The 12,307-nt window shown below is 39.5% G+C and overlaps 1 protein-coding gene across 1 annotated transcript in view; it reads left to right on the forward strand.

Annotated features, from left to right (window-relative positions):
• The first annotated feature begins 400 nt into the window (after positions 1–400).
• Positions 401–12,307, forward strand: part of LOC128243288 (plasmanylethanolamine desaturase-like) — a 45,470-nt gene continuing 33,563 nt past the window's right edge. The window contains exon 1 of the mRNA XM_052960964.1: positions 401–611. Within this exon, the coding sequence (XP_052816924.1) occupies positions 407–611 (205 nt within the window). The 5' untranslated portion in view covers positions 401–406. The remainder of the gene's footprint in view (positions 612–12,307) is intronic.

The following is a 12,307-nucleotide window of genomic DNA, read 5'->3' on the forward strand; positions in this document are numbered from 1 at the left end:
CAGTAACTTTCCAATATCGAGTTTTCCTATACGTTACATTGGTCAGCTAAGAAATTGGTCAGTAACTTTTCAATATAAAATAAATTTAACATAATATGTCTTGAAAAATCTTAAATATCAAAACTTTTTTTTTTCATGTGTTTTCCTTCTTTGTCTATATGGTCAGCAATTGGTCAGCAACTCTCTTTTATTTCTATATGGTTAGCTAATCGGTCAGCAGTTTAGTATTGACCCAATAATTTCAATTTCCGTGGTTTGGCAAAATTATTTTGGTAAAAAATCTATTCTAGCCTTTTGGTAAAAAAACGTATAGTCGCCAAAAAAACCTTATGTTCGTACTTCAGTAAAAAATATATTTTCGCGAAAACAACCATACTGGTATTTTTGTAGTTCAGTCATACCGGTCATGCGAGTAAAGCAGCGAAGGTTCGTGACCTCTCTTCGGGACGATCAGGCAATAATGGCTAGCGGGTTGGACGAGAATGTTTTGAGAAAATCTATGCCGGAACATGAAATAAATTCAAATAATGAATTTAATCCCGATGAAACGAAACCAAGATGGGGTCCACAGCACGCTGGAGCAAAAGAATTGGCAAGCCAATACACAGCCGGTGAGTAGGCTATTTGTTATTCATGTTACCATTGACAGCTGATTTTTTTCTTATGTAAACTTGCTGCAAAAATATACGAAAACAATCATTTTATCTCTGAACTGTTATATATATATATATATATATATATAATTAGGTGTACCATATATATATATATAGATATATATCAGGGGCGTAGCTGGAACCCAATTTGAAGTACTGTACTCCCATTTTTAGCGGCGGGTCCGGGGGTCCTCCCCCTGATCTTTTTTCATTTACTCATGCGATTTGGTGGCCTTTGACGCATATCTGATAACTTGAAATGCAAGTTTTAAATTTATAATAACTGAAGCAAAAAAGGAAAACTGCAAGATCGAGCAATAAATATTCAAAACATATTTATACTTGGTGGAGATTAGTTCTGGCTTCCATAACTTTAATGTTGATATTTTTTTTTTTGATGTTTACAACGCATTAAAGTTATGGCGTAACCCCCATAGTAAAGTCAACCAGAATCAATTGAGTGTGATGATGCAATGCAATGACCATGATGACGTCGATGGATTGTATTTATAGCATCGGATTCACATTGTTCATTTAGTTGAATCCAATTGCAGTAAGGCTGTAAATACCTTTTGATAAGTAAAAACAATTTATTTATTCCAAATTTGTTATTAGTTATTTATTAATTATTCGAAATAGAAAAAATAACAGCAAAATAAACACTAGGTCACATGGGTATTTTCTGAAAATCTTGGTGTCACGTGATTAAATTTGAACACAACTATGACCTAGATAAGGAATGCTTGTAATAGGATTTATTAAAAAGCTAAATCAACTATCTTTAAAGCGTTTTTTTGGTTTTGAAAATGGGTTTGTGAACTACATTTTACTTCATTAACCTAAGGATACAGCTATTTTGTCTGTACAATGCATACAAGTGAAATAACAGCGTGACATAAAAATGTCACGAATTCTGGTAGGGTTTGGATACGGCGTTCTCTTCAGCGAACACATCCAAAAAGGTAATATATAACGTGTTCGCTGAAGTTCTTTAGCTAGGTGGAGATGTCCCCCTCTGAATATATAGGATCTACAGATGAACAAGTTGCATTGAGGATAAACATCACATATAGTTTGATTTAAACATGGAAAACATCACAAGCAAATAATACACAAATGCATACATAGTTTATCTTATGGATTTTTTTCCCATTCTGAAACAGTTTTACACAACAACACACGTTTACACTTTGAACACTAACGCCAGCCGACGGTCTTTTCTACGTTTAAAAACATCCAAAACGTGCTCAGCGTTGATATCTCGCTCTTGATAAATGTTAAGAAGTGTTGCGGAGGTACGTCTTGACTCTCCTCATCGTGGAGAAGGACCGCTCTGCTGTAGCTGTGGAAAGGGGCATGCACATCAACACCATCTTGCAAAGTCTTATGTTTGGATATGATGCCTCAGTGGCCACTCGCAAAGATGTTTCCAGGTCTGGATACTCAGCTGGGGATGTTGTGGTCCATTTAGCAATCCATCTTTTACACTCCCAGACAAATGTGTCCTCGTCACACTCTAAGTCTGGACTGTACTCTGTAAAAATCTCTGCGGCCCTGGCAGGTGTCAGTTCAGTAGCCTATAACAAAACAAACATGACCCACATTTTTATAATTAAATAAAACAATAAAATAAGCAATTGCTTTAGAGAGAAATATAGATATGCACAGAACTTAACGTTTTGGTACACAAACTTTGTTTTTTAACGGAACACTAATATAAATGATGTTTTATTTAACTAGACATGTATAACATTACGTAATTCAAAATATTTTCATTGATCTCACATATTTTATTTCATCAAAAAAGGATGAATGAAAACATACTTTCGTCGGCAGAAGATATTGCGCAGTAAATCTCCCATGCGGTTTAAGCAGGCGGGTTCTTGACTCAACAACTAGGTGGTCAATGAAAGGAAGGAACATGTTGACCTTCCAGTATTATGTGGGTGTTGCCGCTGGTGCGTAAGGCCTGTTTGCCTGTCGCCCCGGACCTCGAGGAATGGACGGCTCCACCCCAATGTCTCTTGCTAGTGACATAGCCATTTCGAACAGGTTGTCCCATACTGTTGGATCGTTGCGTTCAGACTGAAATGATATTTGATAGTGTCGTAACATTAAACAATGCATTAGTAAAGCGCACGGCAACGTCCATCTATCTTTTTGTAAGTCAAAAGATGGGAAACACATCTAATAACATATGACTGCAAATAAGTTCAATTCATATGTACACACACATATATGAATTTTTTCTGTAAACATTTATACAAGCTATGAAATTAGTGCACTGTTAATGAGTGACGGGTCTAGGAAAAAAATATACATGGCCATTTACGCCGATGAAAAGTATAACAATAGTCGTACCAAAGGTAAGATCAAGTACACATGGTACATATTGACTTAAATATGATTTTGTCGGTTAACCGAGGCGTGATTAACACTATTCTATAACTTTTCTGTCATAACAAAATGAATTCATCCCACAACTAGCCGTTAGGAAAATGAATTAAATAACAAACCTCTAACATAGCGACAACAACACGTGCTTCTTCTGTTGCCTCCAGTACATCACACGTCTTCTTCTGGAGGAGTTTCGACAGGTGTACGAGCCCTGACAACGCATGTTCGACAGTTATGTGCACTAGGATGAACTCGAAGTTCTGAATAGAGCGACTGTATCCCGCGGCTTTGCTGTCACCATAGTCGCTAGTGAGTTGGTCCAAGGAACTTACAACAACTCTGGAAATTCATGACACAATTAAATCAATGTTTCGAGAATGGTTTGTGAGCGAACAATATGAACATCGAAAGCCTTTCTATTCAGTCATAAATTATTTTAAATAAAAAAGTGATAAGATAACAGACTAAGAAATATCACATGATTTGGAAAAAATACAATAAACACTTTGAAGAATATTGATTTAGAGCATTTAGGCATTGTATAATTTAAGTATGTTTACTCAAGATTACCTTATATCCATCTTGACACGGGCAACTTCATCGTTGTCAAGGTTTTCTTCCTGGAAGCGCAGGAGGCGTTTAGCGGAGTAGATAAAAGCAAACGCTATTTGTTGTACGGTAGCCATCATGTTCCTTGCATACATTTCTTTTGATGCGTGGATAACAGCCAGGTTGAGGCAGTAGGCTTTGCAGTGGGTGACCACAGCCCCAGGAATAAGCTGTTGGATCCTTGCCTGTACGCCTCTTCGGAACCGGACATATTGGTAGCGCCATCATATCCCTGGCCACGTATTTTGTTTACGTCAACACCCACCAGTTCAAGATTTGCTAAGAAGGCATTGGCCAACGTCTCGCCTGTAGTTGATTCGCACTCAGCGAACCCCAAAAAATCTTCGCGTAAATCAGCTCTGTCGAAGTATCTAAGGCACATGGCCATCTGTACCATAGTGCTGGCATCAGTTGCCTCGTCAGCCATAAACCCGAAGCAGGTTGCGCTGTTGCACTTTGACACGATACTGTCTGCGATTTGTTTTTCACAAATAGAAGAAAACTCATTTTGTATATCGGGGCTAAGGTACATAGATCTTGGATCTCCGTGTTCTAGATGCTCTTTTAATATGGGATCCTGCTTGGCCTGAAAGCTCAATAGGGCCTGAAAATTTCCCATATCGCCTTCATGCCCCCTGAAGGCAATGTTCTGTTTCCCACAGAACACTATCGCTTCTGTTATACTAACAAGGATCTTTATGTTCTTTTCAACCACCACATTGTATTGGGATGACTGCTACATAGTATGTCTTTTTATTCGCCTTTCATTATTGCTAAGAAATGATCTGCTGAATCACAGTTAGACAGGTGGGCCTCTGATTTCATGTGGCTCAAAATTACCTTGGATATGTTGCTCCAATCTCTCAATACTGTGGTGACTAATGTTTTCACGCGAGCATCAGGGCCAGCAAACAGATGGCATTGGGCACAGTAGACACCATCAGTGAACACAGAATAGCGTAGCCATGGATATGACACGAAATACTTTGGTTGAAGGGTGCGAAGAATAAAATAAGAAGAAGAATAAAATAATAACAATATGAGATAACAATTAAGATGTAAAAATAATTTTTAAAAATATATGTACTCTCGCCAGATTCGTACTCGAGTTGTTGGTTTACGAGTCCTCGATGCTAACCGTTACGCCACAGGGACTTGTGAAAAGTCATTCATAACTTTTTAATTTAATCTCAAGCGATTTATGACCGAATTTGACTATCAAATTTTTATAAATTCTTGCTCTGAAAATGTCACCAAATTAACAAAAACACATGCTATTATACTATTTATTCATTTGAATTTCCTCTTACAAAATTAATTAGTATTTCAGTTAAGTGTTACTTTTCAAGTCTACAGTAGCGTGTGTATTTTTATAAATAATAGTAAACCTTGTTGGAAACTTGAAACTTGGAGCCTCATCCCAGTGTTTGGTCAGCAGGTTGAATTTGAATTCACTATCCTACGGGACTGACGTTGCACAAGTTCCATATTCTCGAAAAATATCGGGATAAGGTGGGCAAAAGGTTGTCGGAGACGCCACTTTTGTTTGTTTAAAATTTGCGCTGTTTAAAACTTGACTTGACTTAATAAAGACGGGAGGTAACTATGATTGATCATAGTTATAATACGTAAAAGTAAAGCGAAGCTGTTTACCGTGTTTAAGATTTCATGTTTAAAGTGTGCTTGGAACATCGTAGTAAAGGATACTATGTACAGTTACTACCGATATATATATGACATTTTACATTTAACTTTTTTATAATGCCTAGCTGGATTGGTTTCAAATTAGGGTTCAAGTTTTACACCGGATTTAGGCCATTTAGAATTTTCATTTTTCAAAATCGAAGTACTCCCGGGAGTATGGGAGTATGCCTGGCTACGCGCCTGTATATATATATATAAATATGGTACACCTAATTAATGCACCAGTCAATTGTAACCACGCTTCCCCGGTCCGGGGATAGCCGGGGAACTGGGCCATGATTTTACCTTCAAGGTGGCTCCACAGTGCCAGGTGAATGCAGTGGTTTTGTCTTCCCGTCAAATGTAGTGGGGAACGGCCCTACCTAGAGTCCCTTGGGTGCAGGGGCATTTGGCGGGGGTTTCACAGGCTTGGCTGGACCGAAGGTCAAAGTCCCCGCTATTCCCCGGACCTGGGGGGCTGGTGGTTTCAATTGACTGGTGCATAATTAAGGTTGGGGTTTGGTAGCCTGCATGAATAGTTGTTGATTGGTATAACCTAGCACTAGTCATTCTAAAATGCTGTCCAGGAGTCATATGAGTTGAGTCGTATAATGAACATGCCTGGGACAAACACTCGTAAAAAGATGCAAAAGTAGGAAATCCTGAAACAATACACCTAAAATCACAAGTGAGGCGCATATATATATATATAAAACTCATGCGAAAATCCAAAATATAAACTTCAAGATATATACTGGTTGACCGTACATTTCCGAACAGGGCACAAATCCCGAACACTGGCTAAAACATGCGTTTGTTTACCATGATCGATTATTCGATGACCTAGATCAATATAGAGGCTTGCCTTGGTCACACTTGCGAAGATTCATCTTGTATTTTTCTAAAAAAATGCCATTCAATGTTTATACGCTTAAAGATCAAAATGTAGCACATGGGGGAATGACGTCAGAGGGTGCACGCGCATCTTTAGGTTTTGCAGGTGTGTTGACGTACATTCAAGATATTTATGTATTGTTCAACGTCAAGGTACTAAGTCACAGGCCGGGTCGAACTCGTATGGATGAAGGGAAAACGTAACACAAGCTTTGAATGAAAATAGGGCATTAATTAATGCCATAAAAGTGTTTTTACGAAATATCGTAAAATAAAACATAAGAGTCAATTGCATGTGTATAATAACATATCCCAAAATATATATCTGGGTGGACAAACCGCCCTACTAGAAACATATTATTTTGTAAAATAGTGCCTGACAAAACTGGTGAAGGGAAGAGAAACAAAAAACTGTAACAATACATATGGTAAGAAAATATGATGAAAAACATGGACGTAAACGATGTGTTCACAATCAAATATGACATGAGAACAGTTAGATTGGCTCATTTCTTGACCTTGTAAACTGACTGACAATTAAACGCTAGGTGGTGGGGATGGTGGTGTAGGGTTATGTGAAAACTCAATTAAAATGCCGAGGCTAATTCGCCCACGCTAAAAATATATCAGTAATGGCTACAGCGTATCGCCAGGGGTGTAGAAATGGGCCAGAAGCCCGTAAAATTACCCAATTACTTTAGCATCTTCACCCGGCTATTTTCCCCTCATCAACAAAAATAAAATCTGTTATTTTTTGTCATGTTTTTATGTTTACATTGTTAAAACCCAGGGATGATAAAATTCCGGATTAATCCGAAATTCCGGATTTAAGGTCTCACGGATCGATTTTGAGATATATGTAAATCCGTTGAGTTTTTTTCTAGGGAGGGAGGGGTACAGGAAGCGATGCGAGCTATGTTCGAACAATATGGGTACGAAAGGTGAGTTTTCCGGAAGTGTAAAGCTGGAAATTAACGAACCTATTTATGTCTTGCCAATCGAGCTGTATGATTGGTTAAGATAGTGTCGGGTGATAACGGAAATTACCGATCGGACTAGAAAACAGTATCCGGATGGTTTGTATCCGGATATGACAGACGACGAAGTTTAATAACGAGAAATAACGAAGACGAAGACATATTGGAGAAACACGACCACCACCAAATAGAAACATCGATTCGTCGATTAAAAGGTATATTTGCTATTTAGTTTTAAGAGAAATTGCCGAAAGTTAATAGAATGTGTTAAAACTGAGAATGGCTTTATGCGCATGTAGCAATATTTCGGACATCCCGATTCGGATTTTGTTATAATAAACCATTTTTGTTTTACAAATTTTATTTGGCGGATTGAAGTTTACCATGTAAACCGTTTCTTTATTGTTCTCATAATGTTTGAAGCATTGTTCTCAATAAGAAGTGGCTGTTGACCATAATGGAAGGTTCAAATGAAAATCACTATCCCCACCCCTGACACATTCAAGGTGGCTGTAACAACCATTAAGCATTAGATGTTTTTATCCTTTTACCAGTTCACCAATCACTTTTTATCATGTTACCTAAATTGTGTTCTCTTTTATACTCTAGTTCTCACTTTTCTGATGTGATTTGCGTCATCAGTGTTTTATTTTTTTTCACTAACAAGCCGGCGTGCACCGTTCATGTCAGTAACACTCGGAAGAGGGGTTGACATTAAACAGAGATAGATAGATAGATATAATTGGGTTGTTTAAAATTGAAAGAAAAAATGAATTAATATTTTGTAGTAGTAATATATATTAAGTAGGAGCAGTCAGTTTATTTTCTATTTGAGACAGTTCAACAAATCTTCTTGAGGACGCAGTTTGAGTGAGATTTAATTTCTATAGTTGTAATTTGTATTTCCAGGTATGTTGATGGTTCCAAAAGTCAGGGATGAACAGACACCTCAGCCAGTGCATCCGGTTGTTCCTGTCAATGACCGACAATTCAATTCAGAGGCCATGTTTCTTGGATTTATGGCTGAACATGACCTTCTATACTCCCTGGTACCACATGCTAGACACTTGCCAAATATACAAAAGCTCTCAGCGAATAAAAACTTCAAAGGTGTACAGCATCATATAAGATGACTTACGGAGAGGCAAGCCATTTCAATGATGAACTTGTGGAGGAGTTAAGTGATACTCATTTTGTTTGAACTTAGATGAGTCAACAAACACATAAAATGAGAAAACTGTTGCAGCTATTTTTGTGCTGTAGAGAAAGAAATAGTGTTGAGACATTTGTCCTCCTTAAAAATCACAAGGGCTGATTCTGAATCAATTTTCAAGGAATTTGAAAGCCTGTCTGAGAGACTTAAACTGCCGTGGGACAATCTAGTTTGTGTGCTACTGGACACCTGTAACATCATGAGGAGAAAAAATCCGGCTTGGAGACCAGAATACGTCAACTTGTCCCTCACCTCATAGACATTGATGGTGACACAGCCCGGCATGTCCACAACGGTTACCCTGCCAAAGCATTTACAGTCCCATTTGGATATTACTTGGAATAATATATATAATAATTAATAATATTATATTCTCATCAAATGTGCAGTTAATGGAATAAATACTCTTATGTCTGATATATAAAATTTGAATAAATAACACTTTACAATAAACATTTGCAAGCTTGATATTTGATATGTTATTATGCCCCCTTTTGAAAAAAGTGGGGTATATTGTTTTGCACATGTCGGTCGGTCGGTCGGTCGGTCTGTCTGTCTGTCGGTCGGTCGGTCGGTCGGTCGGTCGGAATACCAAATGGTTTCCGATCAATAACTTGAGAACGCTTTGACCGAGGGACCTCATACTTGGTATGTGTATTGGTCATCACCAGCAGATGAACCCTATTGATTTTGAGGTCAGTGGGTCAAAGGTCAAGGTCAGTGTGACCTTTACATGAAAAACGGTTTCCGATCAATAACTTGAGAACGCTTTGACCCAGGAACCTCATACTTGGTAGGTGTATTGGTCATGACCAGCAGATGAACCCTATTGATTTTGAGGTCAGTGGGTCAAAGGTCAAGGTCAGTGTGACCTTAACATGAAAAACGGTTTCCGATCAATAACTTGAGAACGCTTTGACCCAGGGACCTCATACTAGGTAGGCTTATTGGTCATGACCAGCAGATGAACCCTATTGATTTTGAGGTCAGTGGGTCAAAGGTCAAGGTCAGTGTGACCTTTACATGAAAAACGGTTTCCGATCAATAACTTGAGAACGCTTTGACCCAGGAACCTCATACTTGGTAGGTGTATTGGTCATGACCAGCAGATGAACCCTATTGATTTTGAGGTCAAAGGTCAAGGTCAGTGTGACCTTAACATGAAAAACGGTTTCCGATCAATAACTTGAGAACGCTTTGACCCAGGGACCTCATACTAGGTAGGCTTATTGGTCATGACCAGCAGATGAACCCTATTGATTTTGAGGTCAGTGGGTCAAAGGTCAAGGTCAGTGTGACTGTAAGCTGAAAAAAGGTTTTCTGATTGTCCATATTTTATTTTCTTATATAGTAGACAGTAGAAATTTATATGTCACTAAATGCATGAGTTGAAGTATCAGTTTTCAGTGAACATCTAGTTTAATTATGCCCCCCTTCGAAGCAGAGGGGTTATATAATTGCTTTGCACATGTCGGTCGGTCTGTTGGAAGACCAAAGCTTGTCCGAGTGATAACTCAACAATTCCCGGACCTATGGTCATCAAACTTGACATGAAGATTAGGTATGACCAGTAGATGACCTGCCTCATATGCATCCAATGACAAATCAGCTGTCATTTCAGTCCATGCATATTTCATTCAATTGTCCAAATATTTCTGGCAACTTGGCGCTCAGGGGGCATAATGTTTGACAAACATCTCTTGTTGAATCATTATTATTTATCAAACATCCCACAGTATAGACTATTCATACACAGGCATTTGATCATAGCCAGTTGAGTTTTATGGAAAGTGGCCAACTGAACCAAAATGTCAGGTACATGTCTTATGCCTGTGACTTGAGGTAAAAAAGTAAATTTAACTTTGTTCAAAGACAAAGGTGTTAAACTTCACTGCTAAGATTCCTGATAATTGTTGTGATTGCGGAAGTCTCCTGTTGGACACAATTATATCTACTAAACCGAAAGGTGTACTTCTTGAACACTATTCTTAGGCAAAAAATGGTATTAGAAACCCTGAAATACTGAAAGCTTCAGGGGGCTTTGCCCCCCTTCTCCCCCCACCAAGGCTTTGCCCTGGACCCATCGGGGACCTTTAGCGGCCCCCTGAACCCCACGCAGACATTTTCAGGATTGCCAACTTGGCCCTGTTATCATCCCTGAAAACCCTGATTGTTGGTATTTTTATGCCCCCCTTCAAAGAAGAGGGGTATATTGCTTTGCACAGGCATGTCGGTATGTCGGTCGGTCGGTCCATCGGTAGACCAAAGCTTGTCCGACTGATAACTCAACAATTCCTGGACGTATGGTCATCAAACTTGACATGAAGGTTGGGCCTGACCAATAGATGACCCCTATTGATTAAAGGACTCATCGGGTCAAAGGTCAAGGACACAGTGACCTTTAATGGTAAATAATTTTAAAGCTTGTCCGAGTGATAACTCAACAATGCCTAGACCTATGGTCATCAAACTTGATATGGAAGTTGGGCCTGACTAGTTGATGACCCCTATTGTTTTTGGGGGCATCAGGCCAAAGGTCAATCTCAGAGTGTCCTTGACTGGTAAAAGGTCGTCCGTGTGATAACTCGACAATGCCTGCACCCATGGCTCTCATACTTGACATGGAGGTTGGGCCTGACCAGTAAATGACCCCTATGGCTTTGGGGATCATCGGGCCAAAGGTCAAGGTCACAGTGATCTTGAATGGTAAATGGTTGTTCTTGTGATAACTCGACATAGCCTGCACCCATGGCCCTCATACTTGACATGGAGGTTGGGCCTGACCAGTAGATGACCCCTATTTTTGGAGGGTCATCGGGCCAAAGGTCAAGGTCACAATGATCTTGGATGGTAAAAGGTTGTCCTTGTGATAACTCGACAATGCCTGCACCCATGGCCCTCATACTTGACATGGAGGTTGGGCTTGACCAGTAGATGACCCCTATTGTTTTTGGGGTCATCGGGCCAAATGTCAAGGGCACAGTGACCATGAATGGTAAAAGGTTGTCCGAGTGATAACTACAATGCCTGCACCCATGGCCCTCATACTTGACATGTACGCTGGGCCTGACCAGTAGATGGCCCCTATTGGCTTTAGGGGTCATTGGGCCAAAGGTCAAGGTCACAGTGACCTTGAATGATAAAAGGATGTCCGAATGACAACTCAACAATGCCTGCACCCATGGCCCTCATACTTGATATGGACGCTGGGCCTGACCAGTAGATGGCCCCTATTGATTTTAGGGGTCAAAGACCAAGGTCACAGTGACCTTGAAAGCAAACTCAACAATTCCTGGACCTATGGTCATTAAACTTGACATGAAGGGTTGGCCTGACCAGTAGATGACCCCTCTTGATTTTGGGGGTCATCGGGCCAAGGTCAAGGTCACAGTAACATTTAACGCAAAAAACTTCGAAATCTTCTCCCTGTGATATCTCAACAATGCCTATGATCATCAAACTTGACATGGAAGTTGGGCCTGACCAGAAGATGACCCTTATTGATTTTAGGAGTCAAAGGTCAAGTTTACAGTGACCTTGAATGCGAAAATATTTCGAGTGATAACTCGACAATGCCTGCAACCATGGCTCTCAAACTTGATTTGATGTTGTGTCTGATCTGTAGATGACCCCTTATGATTTTAGAGGTCAAAGGTCAAGGTCACAGAAATCTTGTCTGTGTGATAACTTGTCAATGCCTGCATCCATGGCCCTCAAACATGACATTTAGATTTTTGGTGACCCGCTGATGACTCCTATGAATTTTTAGGACATAGAGTCAAAGGTCATGGTCATAACACACTCTATCCTCACACTTTGAATGGTCATAATCTTAAAACTACCTTAACAGCATCCAATGTCAGTGACAAATCAGCTGTCAT

The sequence above is a fragment of the Mya arenaria genome, chromosome 8, assembly GCF_026914265.1.
Source record: "Mya arenaria isolate MELC-2E11 chromosome 8, ASM2691426v1".
In the NCBI taxonomy this organism is placed as follows: domain Eukaryota; kingdom Metazoa; phylum Mollusca; class Bivalvia; order Myida; family Myidae; genus Mya; species Mya arenaria.